Source organism: Papaver somniferum, chromosome 6 (genome assembly GCF_003573695.1).
Source record: "Papaver somniferum cultivar HN1 chromosome 6, ASM357369v1, whole genome shotgun sequence".
Lineage (NCBI taxonomy): Eukaryota > Viridiplantae > Streptophyta > Magnoliopsida > Ranunculales > Papaveraceae > Papaver > Papaver somniferum.
In genome coordinates this window covers 103066770-103085771 of record NC_039363.1, presented here as the reverse complement: position 1 = coordinate 103085771, position 19002 = coordinate 103066770, and the positions used below count along the sequence as shown (strand labels likewise).

The 19002-nt window shown below is 36.1% G+C and overlaps 3 protein-coding genes across 10 annotated transcripts; 1 reads left to right on the top strand and 2 right to left on the bottom strand.

The window, feature by feature from the left end:
- The first annotated feature begins 4205 nt into the window (after positions 1 to 4205).
- Positions 4206 to 7164, top strand: LOC113288662 (polyphenol oxidase I, chloroplastic-like). Its single transcript, XM_026537776.1, has 2 exons — positions 4206 to 4529; positions 5248 to 7164. The coding sequence occupies exons 1-2, from the start codon at positions 4363 to 4365 to the stop codon at positions 7028 to 7030; spliced, it is 1950 nt and encodes a 649-aa protein (XP_026393561.1). The 5' UTR covers positions 4206 to 4362; the 3' UTR covers positions 7031 to 7164.
- LOC113291221 (putative pectinesterase 11) lies at positions 7092 to 8726 on the bottom strand. The gene is made up of 5 exons (XM_026540780.1): positions 8443 to 8726; positions 8195 to 8354; positions 7894 to 8082; positions 7577 to 7815; positions 7092 to 7486 (listed from the first exon to the last, which is right to left on the bottom strand). Exons 1-5 carry the CDS (start codon positions 8724 to 8726, stop codon positions 7222 to 7224), a joined length of 1137 nt encoding a protein of 378 aa, XP_026396565.1. The 3' UTR covers positions 7092 to 7221.
- A 658-nt stretch (positions 8727 to 9384) lies between these two features.
- LOC113288661 (ribosomal protein S3, mitochondrial-like) lies at positions 9385 to 14444 on the bottom strand. Of its 8 annotated transcripts, none has more exons than XM_026537771.1 (6): positions 14256 to 14444; positions 13811 to 13987; positions 12008 to 12068; positions 11790 to 11915; positions 10108 to 11680; positions 9385 to 9879 (listed from the first exon to the last, which is right to left on the bottom strand). In XM_026537771.1, exon 5 carries the CDS (start codon positions 11667 to 11669, stop codon positions 10155 to 10157), a length of 1515 nt encoding a protein of 504 aa, XP_026393556.1. In that variant the 5' UTR covers positions 11670 to 11680; positions 11790 to 11915; positions 12008 to 12068; positions 13811 to 13987; positions 14256 to 14444; the 3' UTR covers positions 9385 to 9879; positions 10108 to 10154. The 8 variants fall into 8 exon arrangements, with proteins under 8 accessions (XP_026393556.1, XP_026393558.1, XP_026393559.1 ...); XM_026537773.1 differs by having other exon boundaries at positions 11790 to 11910; XM_026537774.1 differs by lacking the exon at positions 12008 to 12068.
- Between the last annotated feature and the right edge of the window lie 4558 nt (positions 14445 to 19002).

Here is a 19002-nt window from a genome sequence, read left to right as displayed (position 1 = left end):
GTTAGACTACGTTCAAAATGGTTTCATCTTAATTAGTAAATTTGATGCACATTTGTACATATGTTTTAGCTTTGTTTGTAAATGTGCAATGTGAATGTAATGCTTTAATTGTAAGTGTACCATGTTCTCAATTGGGTTGAACATGATTTCATCCAATTTTAAACTGAGATGAACTTAGTATCATCTTGTTTTAAATGTCTAAATTGATTGATTGATCTTTCTTTTTTTGGAAATGTGGACATACTCAATGTTATTACTGAAAGAAATTGGTTTCATCGTGTGTTATTATTGGATGAAAACTGGTTTCATCATGTCTTGTCAGTTGATGGAATCTTTGTACATTCAATGTTATTACTGAATGAAATTGGTTTCATCATGTCTTTCCACTGAATGAAACCTATGCACATTTTATGTTATCACTGGGTGAAACTGGTTTCATCATGTTTACTAGTGGATGATACTAATTTCATCTAGGTTTAGAGTGGTAACTTCGAATGAAATAATGTTTAATTTTTGTATGAATAAAAAGCAGGACAAGAGCCAATCGGCTGTGAATTGGATGGTCATACTAATTGCCCGAAATGGACTATCAGCCAACCAAAAAAAAAGGGGGTAAGACTGTTGGTGGATCAAGAAAACTAAAATAGCAAGGTATAAAGGTTATTGCTCAATCAAATTGAAAACGAGGTGAACTTTGTTGCTGAATCAAGAACGCAAAATTGGCGTGATGTGATTAACTGCAAGAACTAAGACTATTTGGCTCGGTTGATTTGTTTAGCACAAGGTTGCCAAAAAAAAGTTATTCTTGTAGTTTTTTTTATTTTTATTTAATTGCTTGTAAACTATTATCTTTACATTCTTTATTTATATGCATCTCAACTGCAGTGTGAGTTTATATGAGAACTTACATACATCATCCTATGGTGTTATTTGTACGATCTTGTCAGAAATGTTCAGGATGAACCTGGTTTTATACTGAAAAAAGTTTGTTTTTTGTCAGAAATATACAAGATGAAATCAGATACATCCTGAGCAAAATTTATTTTTGTCAGATATGTACAAGATGAAACCAGGCACATCCTAAAGAAAATATGTTTTCCTATTAGAATTAATCGAAGGATTCTGGTTTAATATGTGATGTAACTAAACTCATTAAAAGAACTTTAATGGTTTAATTAGAGATGTACGTAAAACAAATAACATTAGTGGAAATCAACTAGTGTTTACCAATAAGATCACAAACTATTGCTGCACTACTTTCCGGTTTAAAATAGATTGAATAACACACAATTTTGGTATAAGCTGATGCCCAGAACATTTGAAACTTAAAATGTTCATATGTGTGCTTGAGATGAACTCTAGGCGTGAAATTATATCACACCGGTATTTTAATATCAAACTAAGCAAAAACAACACAACTACTATGTTATTGATTGTTAAAAAGAAGGATACACTACTAAAGATTTACAAAGATAAAGAAAGATAAGAACTTTTACTTCTTCCTCTCTTGATACTTTTATCGAGCAACTTGTAGGCGTTTATGGAGAGTTAGGCATTTGTTGTTCTGTTTTTCTGCTTATATAGCTTCTCTTCAACCTTCATACTCAAATTGGATAAGAACCAAACATTTCCCATTGAAAAAATCTAAAATACTCAAAATCACAACCATTCATCACCATAAACCATCGGCAACAACACCACCTCATTTCTAGTTTTGGAACAACCGTTTCCTTGATAATTTTCCTACCAACCAAACAAATTTCATATTAAACTCTAACCCAATCTCATGTTCTGGGTTAACCAATGAAATCCTTGTTAATCTCTCTTACAAGACAATAAATATACATGGAAGAAAATTAGTTCCTTCAACCATATTTTTATCTCCCCGGATTTCATCCAAGCCTAATTACTATCTTCATCAAAATTTCGTATGAACTGCATATAGTTTTTCTTAAATTGGTTTCTCACCTTCTTCCTGAAGCTGCAAACAGAGAGAACAATCTCTTAAGGGCAATATAGTCATCTGTTATAAAATATATAAAAAAAATGTTAAATGAAATATCCAAAATGGAGTATCTTTTTGATTTTTGTCCATATAAATAGTATCAAAACCTACCAGTCTATTTCACCCAAAAATTATTGATTTTGGTCTTTTTAACCAATTTTGTGTAAAAAATATTCATACGACACTTCTATATACTAAATTTTTTTCGAACTCTCCATCGTAGTTGGGATGAATGAGTGATTGGTTGAGTTTTTGGAGGATATGAGCCTTTCTGATTCTTATACTAGATCCATTTGTGTCCTATTTTGTTAAACTGTTTCATTTCCATAACTCTTGCTCTAAGGGGAGTTTATATATCTTGGCCAAATTGAGGCCTATCCCAATTAATTTGGGCCTACACTACAGGACAAAAAATATATATTCAAGGGATGAAAATATCAATCTGCCCTTTATCAAATACTACTACGACAAATGTATCCCTATTAAATCCTAATAATTAATAAAACTAAAAATTAAAATTAAAATCTAAATTATAAAACTAAAAACTTAAATCAAAATCAAGTTCAAATTCATATCCATCTCCAACTAAAAACTTAAATCAATATAAAATCAAAATCAAAATCAAATGGCACGAATCAAGTACTTTTCTAGCAACCAACCAAACTAAATTAGGTTTTAACAACATGCAATCACTCAAAATTATATTTTTTTTTTAAATCAAAGTGTTCTGGGTTTACCAGAATCGGTCTATGTTAATGTCCACATAGCCCGATTCTGATACGGAAGAGATAATCCTTTTTTCTGTATAATTTTTGGGTTAGAATCGGATTACATGTATGTCCACATAACCTGATTTTGCTAACAATCGGATTATTTAAGGGTCCACATAAACCAATTGTTATTGATCTTCCCCAAAATCGGTAGATATGGTACACCTACATAAACCGATTCATTAACCATGTTTGATTTTTTTGCACAAATCTTGAAATTTTTATCTTTATATTGTAAAGCATGAAATTTTGAATTGAATGCAAAAATAATGAGGTCATTCCGACATCGGACGAAGAAGTTATGAGCAAAACAGTCGAAAAAATTAATGCCCAGATTTACAATCGGTTTACGTGGGCATTTATGTAAACCGATTCTGGCAAGAAAAATCACATAAAAACTCTTGAATTTTACAATCGGTCGACGCTCTATGTATTATAAACATCAATCGGTTTATATGAGTATGAACGTCCACCAATTTTGGGCAAGTTTTTTCAAAAAAAATAAAAAAATAAAAAAATCTTTTCCATGTTTTGACGAAGAATCAAAATTAGTTAATCTCTAGTTTAATTTGATTAAACATCAATTAATCATCCGACTAACGCTAATTAATCAAGAAATAAATTAGTCATTTTTAAAAATAATTGGATAAGGGGTGTTTTTTCTTACCTTTCAGTGACCTTTTTTTGCCCTGTAGTCGACCCAATTTAGCCAGGTTATATATCTCGATTGTTATTTTTCCTCCTTGCTATATGAATTATAAATGCGAGGAGATAATATTTTGGTGAGATTTTCAATATTTTGATGTCTGAATTTATCTTCTCTTTTTTTTTTCTCTACATGTAATCTTCAATCTACCCCTCCTTTCAAATAAAATAAATTATTTGAAAGAACCAAACAGAAAGAATCGAATTAAATACAGGATTAAACGATAAGATCGATCCTCGTAAAAATAAAAATACATACATATGTGGTCGCTTCCATTCCTTGGATGCGGTTAGGTACAGGTTGTGGTGTAGACAACTACGTATGCAGACAATGGAAGTGCAGGATGTGTTTCATTGGAAACTAATGACCATGTATAATATATGTGGGTCTGGAATTTTGGCCGTCTCTAAGCTAATTATTTTACATTTAATTTGTAAAATGTAAATGTGTAACGTAGCAATCTTGATGCAAAGCACATTACCTATTCCATTGAGAGCACCGCAACTTCAATGAATTTTGGTCAGAATATTTTCTCGGTCATTCTTAGTTCAGCAGTCGGCAAATAGTATTGAATTTTTATGTTACAAAGACCCAAAGAAAAAAAAGGTGCATGTGTAGTGTATACTACCTACCACGTTCTGAAAGACCAAAAAGTGTACGTAGAACGAACGTATGGTGTAGATGTCTCTCGTAGGTACTATATAAAAGTTGCTCAGGTACACCATTACTTGTCATTACAAAAGTTCCATAATTCCTTTTCTAGTCCTCTTCTTTCTCGCTCCATCTAAGTTCCAGTCTGATAAACAACATACTGAATAGGGGCTGTGATTCATCCGTTAAAATATTAGGTTTGGTCAATCAGATCGAACCAGCAGCTGACCATGGAAGGAAATACGGTGAAATGGATGGGAAGTACTAAAGGTGTTCTCGTACTGATGATGCTAAGTTTTGTTGCTGCGGTTTCTCTTACTCTCATGATTTTCTATGTAAATGATCAAAACCAAGATATAAAATATCTCCAGCAACAACTGAACAATCGGGATCTTGGGTATGTATGTTCGCTCATTATTTCTCACAACTTATCTGTCCATGATTAATATTTTTCCTTCATAAGTCATAACCAAATGCATCTATAATCTGCTATACTGCTAAAACTAACAGCAGTTATCGGATTTGAAGGACGGAACTACTCTTCTAAGGCTGTTTCTTTTAGTTTGGATGTGACTTCATTTTATCATCAGCTCTGTGAGGTATTGCCGTAGTCTGAATTCTTGACCGGTGGAGGAAAGAAACCGGTACCATCTACAGTAATAGATACTAGCTATTAATCCTACAGTATGTTGCAACCACAGTTCTGTGCTACTGATGATGAAGTGACTGTTGCTACATGTGGGCCCTACCTAAATCTTAGGAACCAATTTAAGGGTTTAACTTTGATCGGATTGGGATCCACACCAGATTTTGCCTTCTCCATCAACTAGCTAAGCTAAAGATATCTTTGTCAGTGATTAATTTGCGTGCCTGTTATCTTTGTAGCCCCATAAGTATCCATCCACTTCTTGTTATCTTTCTCTGTCACGGGTTCTGTACTAGATCAATCATGATTTTTAGCTGACAAATTTAATTTACAGTATATGGCATGTATTTCAAGAAATTACTATTTAGCAACCAAAATACGTATACCATCATTTGTTATCTCCTTCAGTAATTTTCACTAATTAATTATCTTGAAAATCTCTAAGTTACTGTACACATTTTATGTTCAGGAATTTCAAGGAGACAGCTGAACTGAAAAATGAGTTCGCAGACATTTCTAAAGCGTTTGGCTGGGTGAAGAACATTATTTTTGATGGATTTTTGGGAGGAAAAGATTTGTCATATAATTCCGGGATAAATAGTGAAAACAACCATGGAGAATTTGATTTCGATCGTAGAGTAATTAGTCCGAATTTATCGTCTTGTCATGATTCTTACGCAGTACCAGGTGAAATGATGGTGAATTGCTGTCCACCTAGACCTGAATCAGAAGAACACGTTATTGATTTCGTGCTACCACCTCCGTCAACTCTCCGCGTTCGCAGACCTGCTCATTTAGTTGACGATGAATACATAGCCAAGTTAAAGAAAGCCGTGGCGATCATGAAATCTCTACCTTACACCGACCCGAGAAACTGGATGCGCCAAGCTAATATGCATTGTCTCTATTGCACAGGCTCTTACAACCAGAAATACTCCAATTCCATCGAGGTTGATATCCACAAGACATGGTACTTCTTTCCTTGGCATAGAATGATGATATACTTCCATGAGAAAATCATTGGGAGTCTCATTGGAGACGAAGACTTCGCATTGCCTTTCTGGCAGTGGGATGCGCCGGAGGGAATGTCAATGCCTAGTATGTACTGGGAAGGAGCATTGGTCGACACGGAGCGTAATCCACTGCACATCTCTCCGAACTCCATAGGTGACCTCAATTACCAGATGACTGAAAGTAAACTCAGCAGCCAAGAATTAGTATCAAGTAACCTTGCTTTCATGTATAACCAAATGGTTTCTGGTGCTACAACAAGTGAATTATTCATGGGTTGCCCTTTCAAAGTCGGTGAAGCCGGTGAATGTCTTGGGCGGGGGACAATTGAAGCTGCGCCGCACAACACAATGCATTCTTGGGTAGGCAAGCACGCCAACCGTTATAATGAAAACATGGGTGTCTTCTATTCAGCAGCTAGGGATCCTACATTTTATGCACATCATGCCAACATTGATAGGCTCTGGGAAGTCTGGAGAAAAATGGCGAATTACAAAAAAGATATAGTGGATCCTGACTGGCTAAACGCATACTTCTATTTCCACAACGAGAAGTCGCAGCTCGTTCGTGTAAGCATTCACCAAATTTTGAACATAACTGACATGGGTTACAGATATCAGGATGTCGACTTACCTTGGTTGAATGCTAAACCCAAGCCTTCAATGTCACCGAAGATCGCTCGTAACAAACTGAAGATGAACATGAAGAATTACAGCACAAGAGCCGATCAGAATTTGAACAATGTATTGCAGTTGGTGACTGAAAAGAGTTCATGCTTCGAGCCTGCGGGTCGAACTTTAGACAGTAATGTCAGAGTAAGGGTTTATAGGCCGAGAAAGAGTAGAAGCAAGAAAGAAGTGGAAGCAGAGGAAGAGGTTTTGGTGGTTTACGGAATAGACGTGAAGAAGGACATGTATGTGAAGTTTGATGTTTACATTAATGTGTTGCTCAGCGGCAGTGAAAGGACTAGTGATATCAATCTTGGTCCAGAGTCTAGAGAATTTGCAGGGACTTACGTTAGCTTACAACACGGAGTCCGGAAGATCATGAATGAAGGTGATACAATGATTAAAAGGAAGAGGAAGACTAATTTTAAGTTGGGAATCTCAGAGTTACTAAAAGATCTTGAAGCAGATGAAGATGATAGCATTTTGGTTACATTGGTTCCTAGAAATGGTTCCGGAGTCAACACTACCGTTGACGGGGTTCGCATCGATTATTTGCCGCGATATACTCGATAAGTAATGCCCTTTACAGCCATTTTGATTGAGCTAGTATTTTTAAATTTTTTGCTCGCATGTGTGTAAGAACTTGCTGGTTCAGTGTATTTTGGACTCTAAAACATATAAACAGTTTATTTGTTAAATTGCACAAATCTGTCAAAGAATCTAGTATTTGACAAGGATAAGAAATTCACATGACAATTTCAATTCTAAGCCAGCGAAGAAGGTTGTTCCGTTGTTGGTTGTTGTGGTGGTGCTGCTGGCGGTGGCGCTGTTGTTGTGGTAGTAGTAGGAGATGAATTAGGCATTTTATGGAACCTGGTTGGGACAGGTCTAAGCCAATCTCTTCCGCCGATCATTGTTTTAGTCAGGAAAGGTGCAGCTTCTTCATCTGATAACACATGCGACCATTCAGCCCTTCCTGACACATTTGCTCCTCCTCCATAGCAATTGTATTGCCCATAATACACAGTACTGAAAATTCACAAACACAAAATCACAATTAGTAAGAGCAGAATTTCAATGTGTAAAATCGTCTTACCTAGAAGTTTAGCCAGTATGTACCTTTGTTTGGTCGGATCACCCCAGTCATTCCAACCAACAGGTAAAATGACATGATATGGCATGTAAGTTAAAGCAAAGATGACCCTAGAGTAAGCACCCCATGGTCTTCCCAGTAGTGCTGTTCCTACCCCTGTTATACTGCATCCTAAAAATATATATCCGGTGTTCTCTTCTGGTGACGCCCTCCCTTGTGCCGTTATAGCGCCTGTTCCTTTTGAGAGTGAATGTAAATGACATCTCTGCGTTAACAAATTCATCAAATGAGAACCATGAATTGTGAATAGTCACTGAATTCTCTGGCTAAGTTGCATACTTACTTGGAAAACAGAAGCTGCATTTCCGCAAATGAAATCAGTTCCACCTTCTATGTAACAATCCCTATAATAATGCATTCCGTGAGCGTCCAGGAGACTATCTTGATAAGAAAGAATTCTACACCCGTAGAACGCCGCTTTATCTCCGGATACTCTCAGTGCGACCGCTTTCTTGCTCGGTCCGAATGTGTTCTGTATTTACCACCATGGTCTCAATTTTCAGTCAAAAAGTTGTTCAGAGGAAATTCAGAGCTCCTCTGGTTATTTAAACCAATATTACAAACATGAGAAATCAACAGCATACCTGAATTGTGAGATATCTTCCCACAAAATTAGAAGCGAAAACAGTGAACGTTGGAGACTGATAAATATCTCCTCCGTCGTCCCATGTTATGATGGTAGTATCCGCGTCCATGCCACTAAGCGTGATGAAGGGCCTATCAGCCGGTACGACGATCTTTTCCCTGTTATTTAAGCACAGTAACTGAATTGTTATGGGATTCACTTCTACCAAGCAACTAAAGAAAACAGGACATAAAGTATTTACAGTACCTGTAACTTCCCGGTTTAAGCGATATGAAAACAAATTCTGAATTGTCAGGCGGGACAGAATTGATGGCGTCTTGTATAGTCACATAATCTCCGTTTCCGGAGGGATCAACTTTTATGAGAACTGCTATTGACATATCGGACGGGTATAGAACGGAACCAGAACATAATGTAACCAGAAAGCTAAAATATAGTAGCAGAATTATTATTGCATTATTGGAAGTACTGGCAGCGAAAGCCGAGGAAGGAGAAGAAGCCGAAGGAGTTCTCATTGTTGAATAATCCATGTGTATTTGTACTTATTAGTTTGATTATTTCGATGAAAAGGGACGACGAATATGCATATGATAATATTAAGAAATTTGCTAAAAAGAAGAGCAAAAATCAAAAATGTAGATCACGAGATCAAAGTTGATACAACTTGTTAATTTCGCATATTTATATTTGCGCACACCACTACATACATTCAGGTCAACGATCTTAAGTGCAACTAGCTCGACCGCGATGTTATTTTTCTTGTTAATCAAGTTGTAATGCACTGAAAGAAATCTTCCTCTGGTCTGATTTTGTTTCGAATGAATTAAAAAAAAAAACGTGACGAACTGTGCGTGGGATTAAACTGCAAGTTGTATTTCTTCGTTATTACGAATTTAAAAGAATAATTGGAGTGTAATCTTATGAAGAGTATCAATGTGTTCGATCAAAAGTGTGGTGTGATTAAGTTTGAGAATGGGGGTGAATTCAAATCTAATTAAACTGCTTCAAAAATACATACTTGCTTAGAGCAATTCTCTATATCAACTTATACCCTAATAACAGCATCAGCCATCACAAAGCAAACCCATTCAGTTATCCACAAGTCAGGGTTTTTTTCTACTGAACAGCATATAAAGTCCAAGGAACTAAAATCAAATTCAAAACGATTCAAGGAGGAGTAACCGCGAGTGACAAAAAAAATAAAAAAATAGCCGTTACCAAAAATTGCCACAAATCTCTCAAGGGAAGTCTGATTTCTGCAGTACCAAGATAACAAAACGCATGAAAGAGACCAGAGGAAAACTGAAAACCTTAAAAGGGAAAATTTCTGGAAGTGAGCAGGAGCACTGCAACCACCCAAACTACATTATAAACTTAAAACAGTAGATAAGAAGAAAATAGGTCACCGAGATTCTCTTTTTTGCCAGAGGAATCGATTTGAAAGTGAATTAGATGATGATCAAGTTCAGTTTTAGGCAGGGTCGGACTTGTAGGAGTTAATATATAGCCCAGGAGAAATTGAGCAATCTTCTCATTGTATCCTACGCTACCACTATGCAACATGCCCAGAGAGTCCAATCTGCAATAAAGTATTTAGTTGATGACCTTGTCAATTCTGATAAAGTGTGCTCCTCGTTCCAAAAGCTCCAGTTCCAGGTTGCATAGTCGTAGTTGCCACTGAACCTGGATTAACAAACAAAACAATTGACGGTTAACTTAGTTGATTGTTCTTGGATTGTAACATAATTAAGCTACAAAGATAATTCGACTAAGAAGACTCCTAAATCTGAACCGTGCATCCTCTTATTTCCTGATTAGCAAATGCCACAGAACAAACCACAGTTTAAAAGAAACAGATGACTGAAACCAGAAGTGTACAAACAACAGGCATCTATTGATTTTCAAACATACCTTCTTGATTCTCACTTATTATTCAGCATTGTGGAATGATCCCTTTCTTACTTCCTTTGGCTATATGAGATCCACACTTTGACACCTAAAATTCCGTAACGAGTAGAAACTTCTGACAAAGCATAGTCGATTTTCTGGTTAAATACATTACAAGATGTCTTTCCATACTTCCCGCATTCACTTCTAGCTATTTCCGCACCTCTTAATCGACCTGAAACACAAACACGAATCCCATCTACCCCTTTTGGCATGACTAATGGAATTTCCTTTACTATTTGACCAAAGATGGAGCGGAATGTTCTTTTTCTGTTCATCATTTGAAAAGCTATGTCTTGGGCAATCAGAGAAGCACTTTGATAGACGGATTTGATCTTCACCGACTCAATCAGCGTATGAGCCCCAGTTCTATCAGACACAAAAGATCGCATTTTTTCCAATTCATTCAAATAAGAGTTGTACCCATAAGGAATTCTTCTGTTTCTCAGGATGATCTCTGTCATCATCTCGACTCCCTTGAGCAATTCTCCAACTTCACCCTGTTCTACGACTTTGTCTATCAATTTCACCTCTTTACCCAAGAGGTTCCAACATTTGGTTCTTAATTGACCTAGGAATTGTTCCCGAGAATCCTCAATCAAATGCTTCTTATACACTCCATCCCTTAGGAAAAAAAAGGTAGCACCGAAGAAAGGGAAGAGTGAGATACTGTTTTTTCTTGTTCCCACGTAACGAAGATCATTAGCTTGGCGAATGAAGTGGGTCAACTTGCCTTCACTCAAGGACTTGCTGCTCGAGTTTTCTACCAAAAAAGCGATGCGAGAACGTATTCTCTGATCTAATCTCCCTCCTTCTGATCCCTCTATCGTAGATGGTTCAGCTGCGCCTCGTGTCACGAAATGATTGAGAGCTATGACGGGATCAAAATGCATTCTTTTCTTTGCATTCAGTAAGTCATGCATCACCAAATAACTCAAGGAAGGGCGTACAGCAGGGACCCTCTGCAGTAGATTACCGCAGGAGCTGGACTTATCTGGGAAAAAGAACTTGAAGCACTCCGTTTTTTTGAAGGAGTCATCCCTCAGGAAGGCTATGTCATTTCCGGCCTTTGGTCCTAAGGCCCCGCTGATTCGAAGTTCTCTCAAAGGATTTGACTGGTCATGATATCCATTAGCCAGCTTCTTTTTCTGGTTGGTGGCTGCGACTGACTTGACTCTTTTCCCTGCATCCCTTACTTCGTTTTCTTCTGTATCACTGTGCTCGATTGATTTGACCTTCCCAAACGCCCACCACTGACCCTTCGAGGTGGATTTGCGATCTAGTGTCTTTGGTCGATGTGGAAGAAAGTTATGAACAACTGTTACTTTGGGGAAATGTTGAATAACACACTTTCCGAGACGAAAGCCAAAGGTCTTTTTCGTAGGTGGACGTATGGAACCGAGATAGGATCTCAGATTGACATCTTGATACACTAATTTCCCGTAATAATAATCACTGAACCAACTTGAATCTGACTTACGATTCACATCAAGTCTTACTGCAATAGGATTCCCTTTACGCCCCATATGTGCTTAGACTGTCATACAAACATATCATGAACACTTAGTACGCAAAGTGCTAAGATAGAGATGCAATTTTAAGCATAAATCTCACTAACTTGATAATGAAGTAGCAGTACGCCCTACCAATTAAACAAAGACGTTCTCCCAAAGGGATGAGTCGTCAGTAGTTGTTACGGAGGAAGGCGTCCACTGAAAGAACAAAAGTAGATTGGAGGAGAGGTGTTCTACAGTGTCTTCTCCACGCCTGTTCTACATACAACATCAGAATTTCTTTATGCACAAACTCGAAAAAATTGGATTTGCTGGATGGAAAACTACTACGTCAATAATGAAGAACTGACCTAGGTGAGTGCCTTAAGCAATCAACTTAATGGTATAAAGGACTGATACACCACAAACACACTGAAATCAAAGAACAGATCATCACTATGACACCAATTATAAATATCAAAGACAAAACAAACAAAACTCCATCCCAGCACAATTTTAACTCTCTTCAATAAACACCTCTGTAAACAACTAATCTACGGGCAAGAAGAACTGACCTAGACAAGCTCATAGACGGCAAATCTACCAGTTGCGAGTACAAGAATTAAAAAAGATCCAAGTTAAAACCTCCCAACCAGTCGAGCGAAACGCCTTAGCTATGGTGTATGGTTAGGGCGTGAAGGAGAATGAAGATTAGTGTTAAGGTGTCTCAATTGAGGGAAGACGGAGGCTACAGACGATGGAATAGGCCAGGAGACAGATAATTTGTTTCCAGGGTCAGATAACATATGGAAAGGTTAATGAAATAGGAGACACTGGGAGAGCATAAGATAGCAGACCCAATTTCAAAACGTTAATTATTCAATAAAAGCATCTAGAAAAATAGAATTAGGTCACATTCCATAGCTATTTTTCGACATTTGTACCTCTAAACGAACAGCTCAAATTTGTTCAACAAAAGCATCTAATATCATTCTCAAAATAACTCAACCAATCAAGTAGTACATAGCTAGCTCATTTGCAGATATTCTTTCAGCTACATTCTTGATTCTGTTAACTATCCATATTCTCCATGACAAGACTAACAGTCTAGCTACAAGTCTTTGCTAAGTACTCAATATAAGAAGAGAATTACTGGAGAAAATGTAGAAGATATCCTGATCGAGAGTCAGTAAACACCCCATGTTGTGGCTAAGTTATATGCTGTTAGTGAAGTTAGAAAAAAATAATCAAGCGTGCAATTCAATGATCACCTCGAATTTGTAATCAACAAAAAGCCAGAGAAGGAACATACAGTTTGGATTAGGTTTCTAATATTTTATTGAGGTAAATCAATTCTATCAATAAGAAATACGACGGACACCTAAATATTGAAAGATGATCTTTTTTTATAGACAAACACAAAAGATTTTACTTCTAGAATTGGGAGTTAAAACTGTCAGTGAAGCTAGAAGAAATGCTTATGGTGTGGTTGTATCTTCCCTATCAAAGATCAACAGAAGTAACGATTCTTGTGCACCTATGGAATTAACTACGACATGAGTCCCACTGCGACGAGTCCCTAAAACATATATATATCGAGATAAACCTCTCCCTCCTTATCCACTTGTAAAAGTCACACCCACTTTAAGTAAATGCAAACAGATTGAGATGGAGAAGCTAATACATGTGCAATACAAGCACAGAACGTAAAAACTCTTATGACTAACGACATGAATAAAAACTATATCGGTAAGTTGATACAAAATTTGGTTGGAAAAAAACCAAGGGATCTGCACGTCATGAACAAAAAGACTTAATCCTAATTAGGATATCAAGGATTAATATACATGCAGGAGATAAATTATGCATAAGAATAACAGATATAGTCAAGTATGATACTTTCAACAGCAAAAAGAAAACGACATCCTTGTAATATCTCCACAAGCACAATAATTAAGATGGGTAATCTGTTGTTTGAACTAGCCTATTCCAACATGGAGAAGGGTTTTATCAAGAAGAAAAGTGGGTCTAAACATTTTAAGACCAACAGCAGTAATACCATAGAACATACTCACATGAGCATCCATGGCAACAGATACAATCTTATCATTCATATCAACAAACTAAGGACAAACGCTAAGTATATAAGGCTCTCTACATGACAATGAGATCACCTTGACATGATAATTTCTCTATCATATTTGCATATGTATCCCTGTCTCTTGTCAATCTCACAGTCTCGACTGGTGCTGAAACTTCAGATACTCTACTTAAGCTGTATGTAACAGCAAGTTACGAATGTAGATAATGCGGCTGATGTGTAAAGTGGGTCTAAAAATGTTCTATGAAATCTGTATAAGGATAGAACAGCAGTCCAATATCAATGGAAAATCAACAATTGTGTACAAACACTACAGTACACCATGACAACTAATATGTTAATAGTTCAGGTTCCAGCTGAATCATCACAGTATAATCTCAAACTTGTACATGCTTAAATTACACAAAAAAAAAAAAATCACAGCCTGAAATTGTTCTACATCTGAATCGAAAACTAATCAAACAGACCTAAATGAAGCTAACCACAGAAAAATTAAAACCCTAATCAAAGAATATAACCTGATTTTTGAATTTCTTGACGACTTAGAATATAGAGAGATGAACTCGTTACTCGGACAAATCTAGGGGTTTGGAGATTTCACGGGCGGAAATGATCGATTCAAGCCATTTTTCTCTCTCTCAAGCGACCAGAAGAACAACCCGATATAAAACACCGGTTTTGTAAAGGCCGCCCCCCAAACTCCCCAACCCATAAGCCCTAATGCCCTAATGCATACTGAATTTATTTATTTTTGAGGCATACTAAATAATGTCAAAATAGGATCACTAAATAAAAAACAACATCACCCCTTATCCATCCTTTTTGATAATAGCATAACTACCCTTACATAATTAGTATTAATGATTATGATTAGATTTGATTAGTTAAGAATTTTAAGGATTGATTAAAAATTAAATAATTAATGGTGAATTAGTAGAAAATCAAATTTATGTAGAGAGTTGGGGGTTTTGAGAGGAAGAAGACGAAGAAGTGAAGAAAAAAACTTGGATTTTGAATTTTGCGATTTTAGTGATTAGAAGTGACCAAAATGTGTGATTCAAATCAGAGGTAGACTTCTATACGAGGTTTAATTTCTTTTTATAAGTTGAATCTATCAAAAAATTGAATTTTTAAAACCCAGATCTACTGACCAGAAGAACAGTTCGGCTGACAACTTTTTAGCCGAACCTCAGTTTTTTGAAAATATACGTAGGTTCGGCTGACAAGTTATCAGTCGAACCTAGGTATATTTTCAAAAAACTGAGGTTCGGCTGAAAAGTTATCAGCCGAACGTCACTCTGTAACTGACGAATTTAGGTTCGGCTAATTCGAACAAAATCTAGCAAAGTCGCATTAGCCGAACATAGTGTTTCTCTAAATCATACACTAGGTTCGGCTCAAAATTGATACTCCAAAATCAGCCGAACTGATCTTCTGAAAACCCTAATTTCATCTTTGAAATCATACTCTATCGATCAAACAAAATAAAATCAATCAAAAACAAGATGGGTTTGTTACACGTACATTCTAAAATACATCTAAGAGCAATTAAGATTTGGATTTCGCACTCCAACATCGCTCACTTCGATTCGTGTTTGCTTTGCTTGATCAATTTCTTGATTGAATTGGAGTCCAAGATGTTTAAGTTTAAAATTTATTTTGATTTTTGATTTTAGGTTTTTAAGGATAAGGGCACTCTAGTAATTTAAATTATTTAAGGATATATAGGTAATTGCACTACCTTTAGATACCCCTTATAAACCCACCCTAGATGGTATAATGAATGAGTATGCCTCAAAAAAATTGAGTATGCCTCAAAACAGGTTTCCCATTTTTTTGGGGACCATGGTTTTATTTTGGGTAAAGACATTAGAAGTAAATCTAGGTCACCCCTTATCTAGATATTTATATTAATACCTAAATTACCCTCCTGATTAATTTTGGGTAATAATTAGTTAGTGTTAATAATAGTTAGTGTAATGATTAGTGAGATGATTAAGTTAAAGATAATTAGTGAGATTAAAAAATCAGATGGATTTTTTTTAAAAAGAAGTAGAATTATTGAGAGAGTAAAGTTAGAGAAGATGAAGAAGGAAAACATGAAAAACGATGGATTTTACCAACCACAACCGGAGGAAGGGTATTTGGGTACCCAGGTATGCTTCAAACTTAGATAATGTTGGTTGAATTGCTCCAAATTTTCAAAAAACTGTAACTTTTTAGAGTAGATTTGGGCTTGTTCGGTTACCTTATGTGAAGAACAGGTTACCGAACTCATTTGAAAGTGTAGTTTGGTTACTTCTTCCAAACACGCAGGTTACCGAACTCGCTCTTTAATGGAGGTTTTAGTCGTTTGGTAAACAGACATATTACCGAACTTTGTTTATAGGATTTACAGAGTAATGTTCGGTTGGTTCGCAAACATTAACCCAACAGCATATCTAACCGAACTCCACATGTATGCAATTAGTGAAGAGTTCGGTTTGTCAAGATTTTTTGCGAACAAACCGAATAGAGTAGGCAAAGTTCGGTTAAATCATAACTCAACATAGTGGGAAAAATAACACGGTTCGGTTACTTCTTTTTTTGTGTGTATTATGGGTAGAGTTCGGTTACTAACTAGTTTTAGAATTTTTTGCGAACCAACCGAACACAATATATTGGTTTTAAATGAGGAGTTCGGTTAAAACTATTTTTTGCGAACCAACCGAACACAATATATTGGTTTTCAATGAGGAGTTCGGTTAAAACTATTTTTTGCGAACCAACCGAACTCGGAGTTCAGTTACGAAAAAATCAATTCGTGATAACCGAAGTGTTCTTCGTGTTCTTGGTTTCAGAATGTTCGGTTACAAAACTAGCTTTTTTTTAAACTATTCCTAACCGAACATGCCACTTTAACTTCCATTTAAACCATATTTTGATGATTTCTACTCAATTTACCCAATCATTTGATGATTTCTACTCAATTTACCCTATCAAAAAACGAATTAAAAACGATTGATGGGTTTTTCAATCGAACGAAGAACGTCAAGGAAAGAGAGAAGAAGAAGAGAATATTATTTTTTTTCAAAACTAAAAGTTTTCGATTCCCCTCTAATTTTGTTTTTGATTTTGATTTTGGTTAATAGATTCATTTATATTAGATGTATATGATTAGATTTATATAGTTATTAGGTTAGTTCTAATTTAAATTAAAGTAAAGGGTAAATGTGTATTTACCTAATTTTAGGACACCCCTTATAAGTATAGGTAGGTTGGCCTAATAAGACCATGGTCCCCCCAAAAAAACCATGGTCCCTAAAAAATCGTTCTAATGCAAGTCCAAATGAATGCTTAAGGCAAAGCCAGTGGGCATTGGAAAATGAAGAAATTTGGCAGGCCAGGTGGATAGGCAACCCAGTTTTTGGCAGTGGGGAAAGGGTCTAATATAGGAAATATAACCGATTCTTGCTAACTAAGACGTTCGTCTCCTGTGGAGGCGTGAGTTTCAAGTTTCGGAAATTCAACAGTTAGCATACTGGCGAACCCAAACTTAGTCTGGCCACTTTGGTATGCGTATCCGTTTGCATATTTGAGTAGGTTATGTTCTAAAATCGATTTGTTCATGAACTAATACATTTATATAATAAGTAATGCAATCTTTTGCAAACTGTGGCTATAATGTTCATGAATTGATTCGAGTGAATCAAAATCGATTTTGCTTCAATTGTGTCTTGTATACTTCTATGAGAATATAAAAAATTGAACAACTCTAGAACTAGTTTCATTTGAGTCATTTGAACTAGTTATGGTTAAGATGAATATGGTTGATATGAAAGTGTTCATATGACTAACTTCAGTTAACTATTGTTGAGCCAACAAAGGTGTACGCGTTTAGGTATGGTTACTCATATCTAAATGAAGTCACTTTACATTTGTGTGTATCAAGCTAAGTTCGATCTAACGGTTGAAAGATATTAGCTTGAGTATAATTAGGTTTTCATCTAACGACTAATATTGAATATTTTGTTATCAAGGTAGCATTGATTGCAAACCCTGATTTGAAGACTATATAAGGGAGAACTCTAGCAACTGGGAAATCTAATCCCCACACCTCCTGTGTGATACTATTTGCGACTAGAGTCGATTCTCTTTTAATCTTAGGTTTTTCAAAAACCCTGTAGGTTAACGACTTGAAGACTTCATTGGGGTTATGAAGCCAGACCCAATTATTTTATTTGTAGTTGCATGTTCTGATCTTACTGTTTTCTATCTTGATTGAGTACTATCTTCCCTAAGATTTGCTCGAGATTTATTCTCCGATAGGCAAGATAAAAATTAGTCACAAACATCTTCGTCTCATTGTTTGTGATTCCACAATATCTTGTTTCGCTACCATACGATTAAGATTATTGTGAGGTGATTCATATTACTAGGTTGTTTTTCGGGAATATAAGTCTGGTGTATCAATTAGTTCATGTTCACCTTGATTTATCAAAAGACGGAACAAAACTCATAGGTATATCTGTGGGAGACAAATTTATCTATTCAATAGACTTTTCTGTGTGAGACAGATTGGTTTATCAAGTCTTCGACTTTGGGTTGTAGCAACTCTTAGTTGTGGGTGAGATCAGCTAAGGGAATCAAGTGCGCAGAATCCTGCGTGGTTCTAGAGGCCTAAGAAACGCGTCTATACCTTGATCAGTGTGAGATTGGTTAGAGCTCAACTACATTCCAGTCCGAAGTTAACTTGGAGTGGGCTAGTGGTGTTCAAATCTGGACTAGGTGCCGGGGTTTTTCTGATTTGATGTTTCCTCGTTAACAAAATTTCTGGTGTCTGTGTTATTTCTTTTCCGCATTATATTTATTTATATAATTGAAATATCACAGGTTGTGCGCAAGTTTCAATCAAATATGAATACAACCTTTGGTTGTTTATTATATTGATTGACACTTGGATATTGGTTTTTGATACCGTCCAAGTTATTTCTTATATTCAATAGGACTCGCCAATTCCTATTTGTTCGATTGCAGATTGAATTGAGAAATAGACGTATAACTCTTGAATATACTTTTCATAAGGTTGAGTCTGACTGTCTAGTTGATTCTCTTGAAAATATATTGGAGTTAGTCCATACAGATTGCTAAGCGAAATATTGGGTGTGGTTGTTAGACCCCCGCTTTTTCAATTGGTATCAGAGCAGGCAAACACGTTTAAGATCTCATAAGTCTGTCTTTGTAGCGATCTGACTCTATGGACATAAGTGATATCTCTATAAACGT